Source organism: Poecilia reticulata, chromosome 15 (genome assembly GCF_904066995.2).
Source record: "Poecilia reticulata chromosome 15, P_reticulata-male-v2, whole genome shotgun sequence".
In the NCBI taxonomy this organism is placed as follows: Eukaryota; Metazoa; Chordata; class Actinopteri; order Cyprinodontiformes; family Poeciliidae; genus Poecilia; species Poecilia reticulata.
The window spans coordinates 10,091,258-10,112,024 of record NC_088844.1 but is presented as its reverse complement, the minus strand read 5'-3'; the positions used below and the strand labels follow the sequence as shown (position 1 = coordinate 10,112,024).

The 20,767-nt window shown below is 42.0% G+C and overlaps 1 protein-coding gene across 9 annotated transcripts in view; it reads left to right on the top strand.

Annotated features, from left to right (window-relative positions):
* cep170aa (centrosomal protein 170Aa) overlaps positions 1–18,581 on the top strand; it is a 40,523-nt gene extending 21,942 nt beyond the window's left edge. For 3 of the 9 annotated variants that reach the window (XM_081616326.1, XM_081616327.1, XM_081616334.1), the window contains 14 exons: positions 148–453; positions 5,339–5,695; positions 6,164–6,453; positions 8,253–8,339; positions 9,583–9,700; positions 9,786–11,339; positions 12,059–12,109; positions 13,930–14,206; positions 14,288–14,519; positions 15,607–15,774; positions 15,872–15,960; positions 16,100–16,193; positions 16,303–16,354; positions 18,236–18,581. In XM_081616326.1, coding sequence (XP_081472452.1) covers positions 148–453; positions 5,339–5,695; positions 6,164–6,453; positions 8,253–8,339; positions 9,583–9,700; positions 9,786–11,339; positions 12,059–12,109; positions 13,930–14,206; positions 14,288–14,519; positions 15,607–15,774; positions 15,872–15,960; positions 16,100–16,193; positions 16,303–16,354; positions 18,236–18,537 — 3,977 coding nt within the window. In that variant the 3' untranslated portion in view covers positions 18,538–18,581. The remainder of the gene's footprint in view (positions 1–147; positions 454–5,338; positions 5,696–6,163; positions 6,454–8,252; positions 8,340–9,582; positions 9,701–9,785; positions 11,340–12,058; positions 12,110–13,929; positions 14,207–14,287; positions 14,520–15,606; positions 15,775–15,871; positions 15,961–16,099; positions 16,194–16,302; positions 16,355–18,235) is intronic. The other 6 variants (XM_081616335.1, XM_081616328.1, XM_081616329.1 and 3 more) reach the window with 6 other exon arrangements.
* The last annotated feature ends 2,186 nt before the right edge of the window (positions 18,582–20,767 follow it).

The window sequence follows — 20,767 nt, the reverse complement described above, 5'->3', positions numbered from 1 at the left end:
TTCCCTGTAACCTAGATGGCATTAGGGAAAGCGTCTTTATGCCACAACTATACTGCACATCAACATTTTAAAAGTGCTTGAGTTAGCAGCCTTTACTTTTACTGTCGACGGGACACAAAAGCTGAAAGTGCACCGTCTGCTCCACAGCTCAAGGGCACGCCTCCTTCACCATAGAGTTTGACAACACCTCTCCAGGGAAAGTCACCATTAAAGACCACGTGTCAAAGTTCGCGTCGGACCACCACAGGTCCCGCACCAAGAAGAGCACGGCGGGAAGCGGTGGCTCGGGAAGCAAGGACCTCACCACGCTGCAGGCCGCCATGATGGCGTCTGAGAGCAAGGTGGCGGATTGGCTGGCTCACAACGACCCCACGCTAGTGCACACCGAGTCCACCGAGGATGACAGCAAGAGCATTAAGAGCGACGTCCCGGTCCACCTAAAGAGGCTCAAAGGTACAGGTCCGACTCTTTTTACACGTCTCTTCATCCTGTTTGCACCAAGAAAATGACTCTAACGTTGCTGCTTTGTTATCTAACAAGTTTCTATCAGTGATTTTCCTGAAAAGTTACACCATCGCCTAAAATAAACATTTATTTTAATGTTAATTGTTTCTGTTTGTCTGTGCAAATCAATAAGAAACAGCCTCATCCCAACATTTGGAATTTGTCTTTTTGCCATTTCTAAAACTTTTACCCAAAAGTGCTTATTGAGCCTTGCAGTGAGATTGTACCAAGTATCGTTCTACATAGTCAGTGGTATTTGAAGTACCATTGGTATTTATATTTTAGGTAAGATTGGAAAATTTTGTTCAAACTGTTTAGATGAGTTAGTTTTGTAAACTGTGTGCAGGAGACATTATTTGGATTAGTTCTACCTTGGACTTTGTTTGACCAAATGCTGCTAGTGTGAAGTTTTGAGTCACAATCCTGCTGCTGGACCAAGTCTGCCGATTGAAGAACAGTCTGCAATAAACTGATGAGATTGTGCCCAGTTTTTAGAGGAAAACCTCTCTGTTTATTACAGGACGAAGTACAGAGTAGCCATCTTATTAAAATAATGAACTCCTTTTCACTCCACTATAAAAAAAATTTAATCGTTTGGCTTTATTCTAGTTCCACATGTTTAATATTTTCCAAAGCCCTGCCATTGTGCACTGGTTAAGTTTTCCCCAATTTTCAAGTATTTGCTTTATTACTACTTTATTATGCAGGACTCTCTTTGTTTATCATCTTTTATCCAGATTTTAAGCAAACTCATCTGTCAGATCTCCATTTTTAAATACCACTAAGCTTCCTTCAGATAATACATTTTTCAAGAACCTCCAGTTCAACAACCTGGTAATATAGTTTATTATCTAATATGATTTAGGGCATTTTAAGACTTTCTATTTGACTTTGTTTAATATTACTTTCCTAAATTAAAGCTGCTCCACGCTGGTGTTGCTGTTTCATTAAACCTAAATCACTGAACAAAGTGTGGAAACGACACATAAATAGATACGGACTCAAAGTAACGGTGCCTGGTTTGAGTAGAGGAAGCAGGGGACTGGAAACTCTCCAGCTGAAGGTCCAACTGGAAGGTTTGCTTGTGGTGCAAAGCATGTAATTTATTTCCTTGATCTCCCTGAATCACAGAATCTCCATAATATCCAGCAAACTTTGCTTTTTCTTCCATCAATGTTCCCAATGCTGTACATGTTTGTGGTTATTATAGTTTACTGCAGAACTGTGTTTCTCTGGCAGCAAAGTTGCTTCATTGCTAGATCCAGGTTTATCAATAAAACAACAATGTTAAGTGGAAATAAGATTTCCATTTTGCTTATATGAATTTTTATTAAAATAATACCGTGGTTATTTTCGGATATTCTGATATACATTATTATCATTTTATTGTCAAAATGAACTGATTTTATCTCCTTAGTCTCCATTTGTCTAAGGATATTTATGTTGCTTTCTTTTTTTGCTCAGATGATAAAAACATTCCAAATAGCAAAGTCAGAGCTTTACCCATTATGACTGCATGTATATAGGATGTATTGAAAGTCATTATATTTCTTACAGTTTGTACCTAATTTAAACCAGAGCCACATTTACTGGTGTAAAACATGTAATTCGGAAGCTTTTACCTTCCCCATCTCTGTTTCTGCCCATAAAACTAAGAATTATGTTCAAGTTGTCCACAGTTCAAGACCTTCCTTGGAGTGTTATTGAAGGTTAGGTTGTCTCTGGCCTCCTTTTAGCCTATTAGATGCACTATATTAGGGGCGGAGCCTGTGTGAGCTGATGGAAACGGAAATCTGCGAGGCGGTGGGGGACAATGGTGAAGCCAATTTATTAGATGGAGTTAGGACCACTAACGGGTGTGTCAGTGGGCTGACAGATCGGCTCACCTGATGGATGCCGTTGTTTTTAGCTGATTAACTGACCGGCGTTTTCACTCCTAGACAAGGATGAGTTATGGGAAGCTGAGGATAAGATTCAAGTGGGGCAGAGAAGGGGTTGAAAAGAAAGACATGACTAGTGAGGGAGAGATGAGGGAGACAACGGAGAGAGATTGATGAAGGAAGGTTTTCTCCAGGTGAGTGGAGGAGATGGGAGGAAAGGAAGCTGACAAAAGCAATGGAAGCAGGATTAGCTGCAAAGGTGAGTGTTCAGAAGGAGAGAAAGAAAGAAAGGGTTGTTGTTTGGGTTGCAGTAAAAGCAGAAAAGGAGGCGACGAGGTAGGAGAGAGAGAGGCAGAGAGAGAGAGAAAGATGCCTTTGGCTGAAAGTTGTTATAGTAACAGTGATGCGAACTGCAGGCACTGTGAGCATCTGTCTTGAGTGTGAAGCGGCTTCAGTATTTTGTGTGAGGAACGCTTTCCACCGTCTTCCAAAGGTGTGCGAGTCATGTGGTGCTAGGCTCCGTGTGCATGTTTGATACATGCTGAGCGGCGATCTGCAGAGAAGCGGTGCAGCGTGCGTTAGCGCGGGCATTCGAGATCTGCTCAGGGTGTGTCGTAGCGGTGCCTGGTAGAAAGAGCGGCAGAGTTTCACCAAGGGAACCGTAAGGAGGCGTCTGAGCTATAGCTTTTAATTTATTACCCGATAGGTAAGTTACATTTTTCTTCTGGGGTTAAAAAGATCTTTATTCTTCTGTGTTCATTATTGCAGCATATTTAAATTAATTTAGATGCTGTTTCTTTTTCATGAGGTTAAAAATGTGGTTTCTAATTAGTGGTGTGTTTTTATGGTTTTAATTTAGGAGCATTTGAGGTAAAAATAATATTTTGTCTTCATAGCCAAAGCAAAAGCTTATAATCCTGCTGCAGGTGGTACTTTAAATGCTTGGGCATTACATTGTATGTTTAGGGTTGCATGCTTGCTTCTCTGTCTGTGTTTGTAAAGGAAGTTCTTCCTTATTTAGCATGTTCAGTGTGTGTGTGTGTGTGTGTGTGTGTGTGTGTGTGTGTGTGTGTGTGTGTGTGCGTGTGCGTGTGGGGGTGCGCGTGCGTGCGTGTGTGTGTGTGGGCAGAGGCAGTGGCCAGCTCCACTGTGAGTCATGGTGGGGCGGCCGGGACGATGCACTGGACTTTCACAGACTCCTCTGTTCTCTGTTCTCCTCCGGCTCTGCTAAGGGCTTCTTTGTCCACAGCACGCTGAATGAAAGACCTTCCTCTCTGTGAATGCGGATCTGCCTACTGTAACACTCTGTGGTTTTCCTTTCTCATTTTTTTCTGTACGTTCATCTTCTTTTTTTAATTATTAAGCCTCTATTAAATCATGAAAAGTGACCAAATAAAATACAGTGGAAGAGCAAAAGATGAAGACGGATGTCTTTTAAACAGCTAAAAGTGGACATTGTCGCATTAGCTTTATTAGTGCAGACTTTAGAACCTTTGCAGTATAAAATAAGGGGCCCAAATTTATGCAGTGGTTTGTTTGAAAAAATCCAATTCAAGGTTGGTGGCATCAACTAACTCACTCACTTTTTGGTAACCTAGCAACATCCTGCAGAGTGACTTGCACAGCAGCAGTTTCAGGTTTCACTACTGTGCCTCATAACTGCTTAAAAAACAACGTTGTGGAGTTAAAGGAGAAAATGAGTATAACCACTTCAGATGAAATTGAGGATAAAACAGGAAGAGCCATGTCACCAATCTGGCAGTATTTCAGATATTAAAACAAAAATCTATTTATGATTATTGATATCGACTGATATGAAACCATTGTACATTTTTCAGCCATATGAGGGTATATCTATCCAATCCGATCCAGCCATTCATCTGCTCAAACATATTAGCAATATGCAGAACATATCGCTAATATAAAAATATAAAATGCTAGATAATATTTGATCCAATCAGCCTTTTGCATTTGAGATATTGCACTCTGACATGACGACTGCAGTTTAATAAACAGCATAGCTGTGCTAAAAATTAAGTGTGACCGATGAACAGATTTGCAATTGCACTCAGTGTGTGAAAGAGTAAAACTTTCTCAATCACCGTACTCAATAAAAAAAACCCTCAAATATAAACTCTCTATGACAGAGTAGTTTCATTGTAAGATTGGATAGATATACCCTGAATACATTGAACATTGAACATTAAACTTTGATAATCTATAAATCTAAGTAGCTACATGCTTAGCCTCCTGTTTGTTGTGTTTTTCCCACTTAATTCAGTCACTCTTCCTCGTCTGCTCCCATTTCCTTCTAACACATCCCCCAACTGCCCAGCTCCTCCTCTGCTATCCTTCTTCCCCTTTCGCCTCCCCTCCTCCTTCATCCATAACCCTCCACCCACACTCCTCCATGAGTCCCTTCTCCCCTCCCCCGCTTTTAACTGACTGCCGCTGAATTGGACAGGGCCGGTAGGCGAGTTGTGTGGGTGGCATGTCTGGGTTAGTGTGGCACAACGTCTTGAACCGCACAACACAGAAAGGACTCTCTGAATCAACTGGGACAGAGCAACATGTGCGGCTGCAGTGATGTGGTAGGTAAATCAGACAGTGTGCTGTTAGGATCCATCTTGACGGTTCAGTGATTCACCTCAGGCCACAGAGAGAGTTTATTGTTGTCGTTGGCTGTGACGATTTGCAAACATGTGTTTCTTGTTGTTCAGGTGCAGGCTTCGTTTTCTATTTTTTTTCCATGACACCTACAATGAAGTCGGGTTGTGTTATATTTCAAAGAGTATGTTGTTTCTGTTGCTATAACACTGTGTTGTTGATATGCCACTGTTTAGGTTTGAAAATTGCCTCCTGTGCTTTTAAACTCCGGGGAGCTCAGATCTGATTATTTGTTGTTGTTCAAAGACGATCGCGGAATCAACTGTCTCGCCTTGTTTGTGTCTCAGTAGGGAGCAAACATGAAGACGGCACCCAAAGTGACTCTGAGAACGGACTCGGCCTGCGTTTCGCCAACCGTAGACACGCCCTCGAGGAGCGCCTGAAGACAGCGCACAACCACGCGGGAGGGGGATCCGCAGGGGTGCCCGCAACCGCCAGCGGGACCAGAGCCACTGGCAGTCGAACGGCTTTCATGATCGAGTTCTACGACGAGGAAAACCCTCGCAAGCGTCGCTCTTACTCGTTTTCCCAGACTGCTCCACTGCTAGGGGGCGGAGTGGGCGGAGAAGGACTGTGTCCACAGCCTCCCTCGCACCCGAAGGTGTTCAGTATTTCAACGTCAGCTGCCTCAGCTGCAGATTCAGGTACAATTCCGGTGTCGCTACATGCTTCTCACTGCACGGATGCAATTAAGTGCTCCTACAATGCCCTGCAAAAGTTCTCATACTTCAGACTTTAATGTATTGAATTGCTTTTTTTATGTGAGCGACCAACACAAAATATGTTGTCTTCTTTGGTCTTCATGATGATATTTGTTCGCTAATGTTCTCTGACAAACCTGTGAGGCCTTCACAGAGCTAAAGATTTACAATAAGATGGCTGAAGGTAATTAGTTGGAGAAGCTCTATTTCAGGATATAACAGTAAATGGGGGTGTATGCAAATGCATGCCACACTTTTCAGATTTTTAATCATAAAAATGTTGAAAAAGAGTGAATTGCTTTACTTCATTTCATAATTTACACTGCTTTGTGTTGTTCTGCCATAAAAAAAAATAAGCTTACCTTAAAGATAAGTTCTGCTTAACTGATTTTTTTGTTTTTTTACTTTCAGGTAAAGCTCCAGCTCCCATACCAGCCACAGTAACTGTGGGCGCTCCAACGGCTGCCCGAGTGCTGCTCAAGCAGAGGTCAGAGGACCAAAGTATCGGTCGGAGCTCGGCTAGTACTGGGCTGGCGACTGGGAGCCCCACGACGCCCAGCGAGGACACTTCGATCCTCGGAAAGGGAGCTGGAACTGCTGGGGGAGAGGTGGACGACGACCACAGTGACAAGGGGACTTACACTATCGAGCTGGAGAATAAAAATCCAGAAGAAGAAGAGGCCAGGCGCATGATAGACAAGGTGGGAGCAATCTAACATGTTAGCAGCAGTTTACTTTTCACAGTACTTGTATAAATCACCCGTAATCATTGAAATTATACAGCATCTTTTGGGGACCCAGTTAAACTATATTCTTTTGCATTAGAGGCTTTACAGTATAGGAATTGGAGTTGAAATTACGAGGAACATATTAAAATGCTCCAAAGATGGCATTAACTGTTTAAAGATCAGTTTGCTGATGTTGAATACACTTTTTGAATTGCGTCCTTTAATTAAAGGGCTGAGCAGCTTTTACCACTCCAGGGTTTTTTTTTGTTTGTCAACCTCTAAAAAACCATAACCTTTTGTTTAGAGGTGTTTTTAGTTTGGGGTCTTTTCAAAACTGTGATAATAAAGGAGCTACTAAAATGAAAAGTAACATCTTTAAACGTTGCTCTGCAGCAACTACAAAAAGCAGAACTAAAGCAAGTCCAAACAGGCTGCAGCAGCGTTAATAGTCGCTTTCTTTTACTTGGTCTGCAGTTTTTTTCATAGTGAGTCCCTTGAGACAAACTGGAGTTGCCACTAAAACAGCACCGTCATCTCCCTTTGGCCTTGCTTGACCACCTCTCATTCTCTGGCACATCAGCTCACCTAATGCATCTCGAATAAGCAGGAGGGATTTGCTCAATGAGGCACTGTCCTGTTTTATTAAGCAACATTTAATTTCCTACTGTTGCCTCATTTCTCAAATGCAACAAACAACAATAAAAACCAGAGAAATCGATATCTGGTCTCTAGTTTTCGTGACACTTTGACCTGCAGAGAGAGACTTTAAGTAATTCCAAATATAACACAAGTAAACATAAAAACAGCTTTCAGAATATTTATTTTTCTAGCCTTCCTTCTTTAAGTATTCATTTATTTATACCAAAAACAGAGAAGACATCAGAGCTTTACTGGTTAATAACTAGGGATGCGCTAATATAAAAATCTGAGCCGATATTGATATCTGATACATATATTGCTGTCATAACCAATAATCGATATTGCACCCTCCTGACACCACCACTGCTTCTTTGCTGCAGTTACCTCCCCATAATCCTGTGCTGCACCACCATCACCGTCGCATGACCAAACAGGTGCTGCATGACAAAATGAAATGTTTTTACCATTTAAATTTGAATTTTAAGCAGTTAGCGGTTAGCATAGCTAGCTTTAAGCACCTATCCGTATCCTCCAATTGTAGCCTTCTTCCATTAAGGACAACATCTTTATATACCAAAGATGTTTCTACTCCAACCTGCTGGAACTTAGTGATGACCAAATCACTGAATTTCTCTGTGCATCGCTAACAGAAGGACTATTTTCTGAACCATTTTATCACATTTCCTTTTAAGCGTTTAATGCAAGAATTATCTTTGGACAAGCAGTCAAATAATTACTACACGATATTCTGAGTCAGTTCAAGTCTGCATGCAATACATTCTAAACAGGAAGTGTTGTTATGCTAATTCCTGTAATTAGCTGACACGCTAATTGGCACAGCGCTCACAGCTGTCCACTCTCCCTCTCTCATTTATAACCTGCTGATGTTTCTGTTTGTTTCATTTAAATATTCAGTGAACGGGAGCTGAGCATTTTGAATAAACAACTCACGTTGTTTGTTGGATTCACTGTATCAGAAAGAGGATGTAGTCAAGAGTACTGACATTCTCTAAATGACTGTATTATGTGTACATTACACACAAGTCATACAAAGTTATATAAAAGGTTTGCATAAATTATGATATTCTGCCAGTTTTTTGTTGATTCATAGTTTTTTTTATACATATTTGTAGGTGTTCGGGGTGCAGGAAAATACAAGCAGCTTGGTTTTGTCTGGCCTAAAAGGAAAAGTAAAGGACTCAGGAAACGCCGGGAAAGAGGTATAAATATGCTTTGGACTGAAGAAATCTTCCTAAAAGAAATTAATTTTGGTATTTCTCTGACCCCATAGTTATGTTGCAACCAGAGCAAAAAAAAATAAAAAATTATGGAGTTTTTATTGTGTAAGTCCGTTACTCCTTTGAGATGACTACTTTGCTCCACTGGCCTGTCAGATGGGAGGAGGGTTCATCCTCAGTGAGTGACCTAGATCACACTGGGATGAGGAAAGACGTTCAGCCCTCCAGGCCGTTTCATAAGACGGAGGGGGCAGCGCCTATCTGCACTGACATCCTAAATGTCTGTTTGATCCGTCTTTTACGGCATTTAGATCCCTTTCTTTTCAAGTGATACACAAAGTCTTTATCAGTATTACTGGAAACTTGATTTGATATTTTATTTGGATATTCTTTTTACTGTATAGCAAATAAAGTCCCAGTTATAGGTTTATATGCATCCACCGTGGACATCAGGGTCATATTAGTCAGTTTTGCACAAGTTTGAATGTATTGCAGATTTTCTCTATTTCTGTTGTGCACATTTGAGCTAATCCCCGTTGGTCTCAAATTATAAATAAAGGGACCCATAAGCATACACTGTTAACTAATGTTTGGTTAGTCAGTTGCAAAGAAACCAAGACCATTTTTGTAGCATCGTAATTCTGGTTTTGACTGCTTAGGCATAGTTCATTTTAATTGGTTGGTTTTCTTAAAAAAAAAAACTGACTTTCAGTCTTACGATCATGTTCACTAAATTTGAATAACGTAAGCCTGTTAACACTGGTTTTAACTTGTGTTTGGGATTAAATGGGAACCATCTGCCATGAACTGTTAATATTAGATGAAGAAAAATAATGTTCAAATGCCCAGATGGAGAAACCAAACTTATCAACTTAAAAGCTTAGTCTTTCGGAACAAATCAGTCAATTTAAATGAGCTTTGCTATTTATGATAAACGACTAAAACCTTTGCACTTAATTTTTGTTTTAAAAATGTGTTAAAGTTGTATATTAATCAGTCCATCCTAGGAAAAGAACTGTTTATTTAGATTATGCAATGGATCATTAAAGCTCATAATTATGTCCATGATGGGTGTTTGTAAGCTTCTACCCACCATTCTAAGAGACATTACATAACTGTATTTTTTAAGTACATGGCTTGTTGTAGACCTCCATCGTTTGAATGAAGAACCCTTTATTTGAGATCAGTCTCTTTTTGTTTAACCCTGTTCGTTGTGTTGCCTCAGGCTCTTGTTGGTGACTCAAGCTGGGTCTCTCAGTGGGCCAATTTAGCTGCTAATCAAGCAAGGACCGACCCAGAAGGTTCTGGAGCAGAAGCAGCAACATTCCTGCACAAAGAGAGAGGTAGACTCACCCAAATCAACAAACTGCTTACATTTAATCAGTATTTAATCCTTTGATTAATTTGCTTTTTGTCCTTTTTACTCAGGATCTGATGCCTTTGAGTCCGCTGCTCCTCCCCTTGGCAAAGGTGAACCCTCTTCCAGCCTGACCGACCGTAAACGCAGGACCCTCCCCCAGCTCCCAGTGGACGACCCCCGGGCTAAACCCACTCCCAAAGCACTGAGGTCTGAGATAGGGGAGAAACAGGACACTGAGCCACAGGAGAAAGAGAACAAGGGAGACGGAGAGTCCCCAACCCCCATGGAGGACGGCGAAATGACCAACAAGAGGAAACAAAGCTCGGCCACCTCCTCTCCGTCTAAGGGTCCGGTTCGGGGCACTGAAAGAAGGAAGAGGTCAGAGGAGAGCAACGGAGGAGAAGCAGGAGAAGGAGGGGAGAAATCCGGGAAGGCCCTCGTTCGCCAGGGTAGCTTTACCATTGAGAAGCCCAGTTCAAATGTCCCCCCAGAGCTTATCCCTCGCATCAGCAGAGGCAACAATGAGCGGGAGCGCAGCGACTCCGTGGGCAGCATGGACACCGCTACGCTGCTTAAAGATACGGAGGCCGTCATGGCATTCCTAGAGGCTAAGCTCAGGGACGAGAACAAACTAGACCAGAAAAGTATTAAAACTCCTCCTAGTGCCAGCATTGGCCTCGCAGCTCGAACTGACTCCATATCCCCAGAATCAGACGTGGACACAGCCAGCACGGCTAGCCATGCTGCAGCGGAAGCAGGGGGAAAGACCGCCGCAGGCGGCGTGCAAAAGCGGAAATCTCTCAGCAGCATGCACCGGGAAAAGAGCAATATGAGCACGGCGTCCAAGACGACCTCCGGAAACGGCAGCGCTCGCGAACGCCTGGAGAGGAAGGCTAAAGGTAGAACTGTCGAAGCGACGGGTCGGACTCGCTCCGCTCAACCCGGCGCTTCCTCCAGAGCACGCCAGCCTTCCCTGGATCTCACCGATGACGATCAGACCTCCTCCTTCCCCATCTCTGACATTCTGTCTTCAGACCAGGAAACCTACTCTGGGCCTTTGGGGAACTCGGTTCATAGACGAGGCTCAGAAGACTTCCTCCATTCCAAACTCGACGGCAGATCTTCCAAGACGTCCATGAGCGGTGCCTCCAAAACCAGCCGAAATCTGCAGGCAGCAACGGCCTCCTCACTCAACAAGCAGGCCTCTCTGCCTCAACCACGACCCACCAGAGCCTCCCTTCTCCGCCGGGCCCGACTGGGGGACACGTCTGACACGGATCTAGCCGATGCAGACCGGGTTTCCGTGGCGTCCGAGGTGTCCACGACGAGCTCCACCTCTAAGCCGCCGTCCGGACGGAAGGGAATGTCGCGGCTGGACATGCTGGCTCAGCCACGGAGGAATCGCGTGGGCTCTGTCTCGGCACGCAGCGACTCGGAGTGCACGGTTAGCCGGCCTTCCACAGCTTCGCCACGCCTCTCCACAGAGACCGCGCTGCGTCTCGGCTTGCGCTCGACGACGCCCACAGAGAATCGTCTGTCGCCAAGGATGAGAGCCAACAGTGTGTCAAAACTCAATGAGCCCAAGACCAAAACCACGACGTCTGGATACTGCTCGCCCACAGGTGAGCAAAGAAAAACAAACTACAAAAAACAACTCAGTGTCTGACATCTGAGGATTTTCAGTAAAAGAAGAGAAAATTAAATCAGTTTATTGATTAAAAATAAGCTGTTTCATGGTTGATTTTGAGTCACAACATGAGATGCTCGTGGCTGATTTCTGGTCTCTAGTTTGTAAAACATTGACTGGCAGATATCGATTTTCTTTCTTCAGTGACCCTATATAGTGACCTTGTATATATATATATATATATATATAATCTTTGGAATCTAATTTGTGGTTTTCATCACTATCGTGGCAAAATCAGCTCTTTTGTATTATTAGCTGGACAATGCTCAAATTAACTGAAATATCAAAAAGGCTGGTAATGTTTCCGACTCCATCATGCTTCATAGACATTTTAAAAGTCTTTATGGCCCTATGCTTCTGTTGACTTCATTTTCAACACCTGAAAGTAGCTAACTGAGTCTTCTTCACTCAGTCACTTAGCCGACAATGAAGCATGTTGACAGCTTGCCCCGTTTCCTCAAATCATGTGTTCACCACCACATTTCGCTATAAAATAATTCACACTTTTGAGTTTCTGACCAGGCGATGTCCGTTGAGGGCTACAAACCAACAGGTTCTGGTCATCAGCTGGCACTTTGGTGCATTTCCTGTGTAAATATTTCTCAGTAAACACCTGTGTTGTCATGACCTTGTGCATTGGCTTTCATCGTCCAGAAAGCTCTCAGCCTGAACCTCCAGAGGGTGATGCAGAGGAAGAGCTGATTGGTACGGTACCAGAACCATAAAGTCTAATTGGACTGCTGTGTGTAGTGCATGTGTGTATTTTAACACCTCCAGACCTGGGTCAAAACAATGCTCAGATGTGAAGGATCCTTCAAGGATTTCAAACAGTTCTCGTTTAATACATACTTTACCAAAGTAATGTTGGTTCATTTCTTTAATACCTGTCAAAAATCTCTTTCATGATGACCCAGCTCTACCAAGCCTTCGATAGCTAACGTCGTGTCCTCCTTAAATCCATTTAGTAATGCTGTGTTGATAAGCCAGCTGCTTTGCTCACACTGTAACACTTTTCCCCATGTTATCCTGAAGAGTTGGACTGAGCGAAGTATAATCTCATTGTCTCAGAGCTGGACTAACAGAGCTGCTGTTTGAACATTTCAAAACAACTTAACATGAAGCTTTATGGCTTCTTTGTTTTGTTGGACGCCTTGAAATGCTTCAAAATATTTTTTGCTGCTTTTTTTGTGTGTGATTTTTATCATTGCTAAATACGCTGTCAAACACTCAAAACACTTCATGAACTACGGTCAATTAATTTCCTCAAGAGTGACATAAATTGCCGGTCAGAAGTTTACATACACTCCTGATAGTGTTGAATTTAATGGTTTATTTTAACTATTTTTTTCCATGGTGGAATGATTACACAAACAAATTTTTAATACTTTTAAAAACAATGACTTGGTGCACAACTTGGTTCCACAACTTTTTGTAGCTACATCAGCAAAGTTTTGCCTCAATTGTGGCCTCAACATTTGACTATTTGTCATGTTGTGAGGTTGGCATGACGACCCAAATACAGAAATTGACGTTGGTGAAAATTAGCATAGACTTTAATAACCAAAGAAAAAAAACTAGGAGACCTTGGAGGTAAAACATGTGAAGACAGATGATGGAAACTGGAGGAGTGAAACAGAAAATCCAGAGAGGAGCAATGAAAAAAACAAGGAGCTTATCTACAGAGGCCTGGGTTGGAAAATAACAGGAACCAGGGGAGCTAATCAGAGGGGATGTGGAACAGCTGTGACAAAATGAGAGCAGGGAGACTAATAAACAGAAAATACAAAGAGGAGCTGAATTAAGACACAATAGGATCTACGAATCGAGAGCAGAAAAAGATGAGGTAAAGAGAACAAACCAAGAAATGAGTAAGAACCAAAAGAATAATAAACTCCATAGAAAAACACTAACATCCACAGTGACCAACAAATAGAAATGAACAGAATTCAGAAAGCTCTTAACACCAGTAAATAAATGATCAAAACACAAATATCCGTAGATCATGTCACCAGTCAGGTTTTTAGATGAACAGAGGGGACCTTGATGCAAACTGAGGTTAGGGCTTTCCAAAACCTCAATGTCGCCCTTTTTATTATTGCAAAAAAAACTGTTCTGATGTGTGTTTGGGGTCATTATTTTTTAGAAGCACCTAGTTGTGACAAGGTTTGAGCCATTTGACCCAAACTCGCTTAAGATAATCAGAAACAGTCCCATCAAGACTCTGGCCTGCTATGAATAGAACAAAGAGGATCTGAACGATCTGAGGAGCCATAAATTGAGCTATTAACAGAATAATAGGAGATTGTGTTTATTTTTGATTTTTAATGTGTCATTTTGACTCGGTGTGGACTGGATCCACAAGAAATCCAAACCCCTGCACCAAATTCTTGTTTTTAAAATGCTAAATAATAGAAAAGTGTTCGTAAACTTCTGAACAAAATTCACATCTGAACTTGCTAACAAATGAGTCAACAACCACTGTGACTTTTTTTGATGTCTAGTAACGGCTTGTCCTGCCGTTGCAGTGTGCAGCAGCAGCAGGTGGAGGCGCCTGCCGCCGGAGTACGGCTCCACCTCGGAGGAAGAGTTCGGCTCCAGCCGGAACTCGGCAAAGCATGGCGCTCGCCCTCACGTCCGGCCCCACCACCTCGTCCCGCACCGCGGCTCGAGACTCGGCTCCGCATCCAGCTCGGGACCGGCGGCCGTGGCGGTGATCCCCGGCGGAGCGGGCATCAAACACCGCATGAAGGAGCAGGAGGAGTACATCAGGGACTGGACGGCTCACAGCGAAGAGATAGCCAGGTACCGACCATCACTGATCTGCTGATTCATTTGCACTTTAAAGCAGCTCCTGAGTCCTAAAGAACCCCGTCTGATTAACAGGTTGTTCCCCTGTGTGCGCAGGATCAGCCAGGACTTGGCCAAGGACTTGGCCATCTTGGCACGCGAGATCCACGACGTGGCCGGCGAGATAGACTCGGTCAGCTCGTCCGGCACCGCGCCGAGCACTACCGTCAGCACCGCCGCCACCACCCCGGGCTCGGCCATCGACACCCGGGAAGAGGTAGGCCCTGCACGCCCCGCGCAGCCGGACATACAGGAGAGCATGAAAAAGGTGCCTGGTTTTCTTCTTCTTCTTCCTCTTCTTCTTCTATTGCCTTAATGTTTGTGCTTTTATTGCAACTTTGCCATTAATTCCTGTGTTTAATAAGGGGGAAAACGAGTGCCTCTCTGCTGCTTCACAGCTTTCAGTTCTTCTCATGAGCTTCTATTTGCTGAACTGTCAACTCCTTACCTCCAGGGTTCATACGGCTGCTTAAATTCCCTAAAATCTATTTTATTTGATTCAATTTTCAACATTTGGAAAGTGCCTGATTTATGTACTTGACATTCAAACTGCACAATTTTGTTACAAATTTTAATCTAACATTTGATTAAAAGCCTACATTTGGGAAATATATATTTTCATACACCTAGTAAAAGGGCATATACATTTCCCCCCAATGTCTAAAGTTGAATCAAACAAAATTTTACTTATTTTTGGTAAGTTAGAATTGCCAAAATTAATTATTTTACTAAATAATTAAACAGTTTTCGTAACTTTCTTTGTATATGTCATTTATCTTAACATGATTTGTTTTGATTGTTAATTAACATTTGTTGTTTATTAATATTTATTATTCCTATTGGGTCAGTGACTTATTGATCTGTGTAACTGTACATTTTGTACATTAAACAAGACCAATGATTGAAATTGTTTTTTTGTTAGTGCTTTGTTCTCTGACCAGTCAGGGTGTGTATGAAACAAACATTACAAAATTCCGCTATATTTTAGTTTAATTTGTCCCTACTGTAGAGTGTAGATATTATCACAAGAAATGATTAATAGTAATAATAGTAGTGTATTAAAACTATCTGTTTTAGTTCATTTTTATTGTTTCTTTCTCCAGTGTGGCACTGAAAAAGTTTACCTTGAAAATATTTCAGAGTGCTTGAATTTTACTGTGGGAAGAAGTGTACAAATTTGTTTCTACTAAGTTTATACTTATGAAAGACACAACTTTCCTTGATAAAGTGGCTAAGCCCACGTTTCACACATTCTAACATCTTTATGCAGCTCATTGAAACACAACAGTCGAGCTGAAGGTTTCATTACCTTCGCTCCCTTTGTCTCCTCTGCCTTTCTCTCTGCTCTGGCCCAGCTGGTGGATCGAGTGTTTGACGAGAGCCTCAAATTTAGAAAGATCCCTCCAGTTATTTCATCCAACAAGCCGCCAGAGATCAACGGAAAGCCCATTGAGCACCAACCCCGAGCTCCTGACGGCCGGGAGCCGCGGGCCTTGAGGAGGCGCACCTGGAACCGAGAGGAGGTGAGGAGCTGCCTGACGAACCTAAAACACAACGACCAGCATTTTGAGGCTTTCGCAATGAAAAACAGGCTCTGATTGTGACGTTGTGGGTCTTTAGGCGGTTTTGGACAGCCTCCTGATCCACTCAGTGTCTCAGCTGTCAACCAAGATCAGACACTCTGTGGACAGAACAGCAGGAAAAATCAGGTACTTGTTGTCACGCAAAAGCTGCCATGTTCTTTGAACTTCTCCATTTTTTGGTTATGTTACAACCGGATATTCATTTTACATGTAAATAAATGAAACAGTGGATCTGTGACAACTTGAATATTTCTGTTCCTGCCAGGATCTTGTTCAAGGATAAGGACAGAAACTGGGATGAAATTGAGAGTAAACTCAAGTTAGAGAGTGAAGCGCCACTTCTTAAAACCTCCAACAAGGTACAGAAAACAATCCTGCAACGCAAGAATGTTTAAAAAGATCATGAGTCAAATATAAATGGAAGCTTTAATTTTGTCATCGTTTTTTTTTTTTTTTTTTTTTTTTTAGGAAATCTCTTCGATATTGCTCGAACTGAAGAGAGTTGAGAAACAGCTCCAAGGTAAAGCACAACAGATTCTACTGGATAAAATATGCAAATGTTGAAAAGATTATGGCTGCAATATATAACTTTTATTGTTTTTACATATTTTTGTTAAAATTATTATGTTGTGACTAGAGGTGTGCCCATCGATCGGCCACCGATCATAATCGGCCGATTTCCGTGAAAAAGTGTATGATCGGTGATCATTGGCTCTTGTTGCCGATACCGATCACCTGAATCTCATTTCGCAGCCTGCCTGTGCAGCTGGTCTCCTCTTTCCTTCACACTGCGCAAACGCGCAGCAACAAATCCTAAGCGATGTGGAACTATAACGCACTGAATGAATGGGGAAGTTTGCATGTTGCGGCGGAAAATTGAAGCACGTCAAAATGCATCAACACAACGAATCTAATATGGCATAAAAACAATGCCATACTTGACGGAGTTTGGCTACATTGAGGCTCATTGCAGTAAAAAAGACATGGAGGATCAGATAGCAGGTAAAGCAGCGCGCAGCTACAAACACTCACCCGGATTAGCATGACGGTCAGAAAGCTAAACAAATAACCCGCAAAATTATTTAAGTCTTCGAGCTGCGATGTAAGACGCTGGTTCTGTTCTCGCTGTTGAACCACTGCTACTCGCTACAGGTAGTAATATTTCACAGACGGAGCACCGCTTCTGCTCCACCTGGTAGTGACTCTCACACCAAACCTCTGCTTAAAGCTGCAGCATCTAACTTAAAAAAATACATTTTACATACGTATTAAAACTTTCGCTGTCCTAACATGAGACAAATAATCTCTGAAAAAATATTCGATCTCCTCCTTGCTCTGCATAATTACTCCGCTCAGTCAGAAACAGCCAATCAGAACTAGCAGTAATCAGCTAGCCGCCATGCTATTAGGAAGGTTTCATTCAGTAACTCAGGTGGCTTAAGGTGGGTCTTTATTGTAATGGAGCCTTTGAATGTTAAGTTTTATACTTGAATTTCTTTGGCAATGTTGAGAGGTTTTATTTTGACTCTTTGCATTATTTAGCCTCTTCAGAGCCTTCATATGTTTTCAGTTTGTTACAGATAGTATTACCGATAGCAGTACAATTTGCACAATGCCTGTTTTGTTTTTTTCTTGGAAAAAGTGATTAAAAACAAGTTTTTGTCTAAATTAAGGTGAATTCATGGTTCCTTTTTCCACATAATGTAACCGGTAGTGCTTATGATTAAAAAATAATAATTATGTGATCGGTATCGGTGATTGGTATCAGTGATCGGTATCGGTGATTGGTATCGGTGATCAGCCCTCATGGGTGATTGGAATCGGTATTGACAGGAAAAAACCTGATCGGCACATCTGTAGTTGTGACTGTATAACATGAGACAGATAATCTATAAAAACATCAGCCTCATGCCAGGGATGCTTTTGCCACTGCAGAAATACACCAATCAGAGCGAGGAGGTCTTAGTGTTGTCAGTCATGCTTGTGCATGTGCTGCTCAGTGGACTAATGGAGAGGAAGCAACTTATTGTTACATATACCATATATCTGCCGTCATCGGTGGCCGTGCCGACTGGCCTCAGCATTCATGACGGGCTTTGTTGTGGTGTAGCGTAGCAGAGAGCAAGAGGGAGGGTGGGAGCAGCCCATAAACATGGATGATTGACAGCGCTAAGACCCTCCGCCTGGCTCTGATTGTTGTTTCTGACTAAGTGGTGTATTTTTGCAGTTAGTAATGGATGAAGGCATTTTTTTCACAGATTTTCTGTCTCATTTTGTATTGTCACGACATTTTTAACAATTATATAAAAAATCATATTTTTTATAAGTTATATACAGCAGCTTTAGCTAATAATTTTAACATAGGAATCAGCCGTTTCACAAAGTGCTTCCTGTGTCTCAGTGATTAACGTGATGGTGGACCCAGACGGGACTTTGGACGCCTTGGCCAGCCTCAGCCTGACCAGCCCCACCAAGGTCCCGACCGCCAAAGCCACGCCCCCCACCGCCGTCAGCCCAGCCAAAGAGTCGCTGCCCGAAATCCTTCCTGGGCCTGACGGTTCGGCTGCCTCCACCAGGGTCCAGTCTTCCGCCACCAACATGGAGGGCCGAGAAAGCATCGTGGGTTTGGGCCTGGCGAGCGTCGTCGGGCTGCCCTTCAGTCGCAGGCGGCCGAGCGGAGAAGAGGCCATCGCACAGAAATGAACAGCAGCTCTCCCCGATGAGAAATGAATAAACGTGAGCATGGATTAGCGTGTAGGCGTCTGGCAGACGCACAGTCTTCTTTTTACCCAACAGTGACCAGAAATGAAGTGAAGTTCTCAACCGCTCGACTATAGCAGAAACTTGACCCAGGGATGTTTCAGATAGCCTGACGGTAACATCCCAGCGTCCAGCTGCTGACGAACAACAACCACCCTGACCAGCCTGACATCCTGCTTCACTCCTCTTGCCTTCTTCGTGCGTCGGGACCCTTCCTGCGCTGAGGACATGCCTTAAAACAAAACCTGCCCGCCCCCCGTAGCAGCGTCGCACCTCATCCCCTCAAACACTAGTCGACACATTTTTTGTGAGCTCATAGAAGACAAACTGAATGCATTGTAAAGTAAAACTTTAACATGTGTTAGTTACACTCACACAAAGGATATTTCAGCTCAATTATGAGAAACATGGTTTAAACCTAGAAGTATTGAGATTATTCCAGAAATCAAGCTGAATTTATTCATGTAAAAAGATGATATAAAATAATTGCCTCATAAGTAGAACATGGCTCTACTTATGAGGCTTCCATTCGTCTTGAGTTTTCCTCCTTCCATCAATTTTTCTGTCCCAGCCGCTTGAAACACACTTTCTCCCTGTAGTACAACTACAAGTCAGATCTGACTCATTTCGATTGGTGGTTTTAGCAGCAGTAGCAGCTTCAGTCATGTTTACTGATGTAACTATTTTCAAATTGTTGTGCCATTTTTAAAGCGATCTCTCCTGGGGAAGCAAAAATTACAATTCATCCTAATGCGCTATATATATATATATATATATATATATATATATATATATATATATATCTCCCAGTAAACAGGAAAGGAAACTGTGTCCTTGCCTGTAGAGAACTCAATATCTCTTATCAGCCAATAAAAGTAAAAGCCTTAAAATAAATGCATCTTTGATTGCAGCAGCACAATCTCACACTGAAAAATTCTGAAAAATCGAAGCTTTATAAATGAGAACATTTATTCGGTAGCAGCCACAAGAAAACATTAGTGAATAATTTTCTTTTTTTGTGTGTGTGGATAATGACCAGTGCTACAATGATTGGTTCACCTAACAAAGCCTCTAGGAAAGCAGAGTCAGAACTTTTTGTCTCATCACGTCCATCAAAATAATTTTGGGCTATTTTAATTTCTTTAAGAACGCAAAAAAAATGTCAGTGCTCAAAAATAACTTAATTGTGCCATATTTTAATGAAACAAACGAACATACTCACTGTGGTACTGGAATATTTAAAAAAAAAAAAAGGTCCCCCATGATTGACTTATTAAAAATCTTTTCAAGTCCATTGTTTTCTATTTTGTTGTCAAAATTTTTTGATCTAATTTCAGCCACAGTGAGACGCAGATTACCGCAGATAAGAGACTGAGATTGTGCTACTACAGCGGGAGATAAATTTATTATTTTTAGGTTTTTTACATGTTTATTAGGGGTGCCAATCTATTTTTTTTCCAATTGACTTGTTTTTTATTTGGTCCTGTCACCTGTGGAAGGATTTCTACTTTATTGAGTCAGTGTTTGAACTAATCACTTTATATTTAAATAGCCGTGTTTGATTTTGTTTACAATCAGATAATAGTCTTCCTTGCCGCTCTTCTACAAACATCTCCGTGGGAAAAAGCTGCTGGAACTAGTTTTTAATAAGATGCCGTTGAAATAACACATAATCACTAAAATGCCTTTATTTTGTTTATTTAAAAAAAGCTGAAATTATCTTGAAATGTGGCTCCACATTTCAAATATTAAGGATTTTTAAAATGTTTTTTTGTTTGTTTTTTTTGTTCTGGATCATTTATGAGGGGAAACTCCAACGTACCTGGACTGTTTCAGACTTCTCAACCACTTGGCTGCTTTTGGAGACTGAGCATTTTTCTTCTGAGCCTCTCTTCAGCTTAAAATCTGTGTGTAGACTAGGTTAAAATTTAAAGGAGTGTATTAGTACTTAGTCGCCTTTAACAATAGTGATTTTTAGGTACCAGGATACATGTTCGTTTCCCTCCCTCCATACTGTACTTTACACAGACTCTAAATGCCTCAAAGTGTCAATTTTTAAATGACAGAAGGGCATTGACTAATAAGAAAAAGGTGCAGTTGTCTGTAAAAAAAAAAGTGATTTTATTTTGCACATCACATCAACAAAGTGACAGATTGCATCTAACTCAGGATA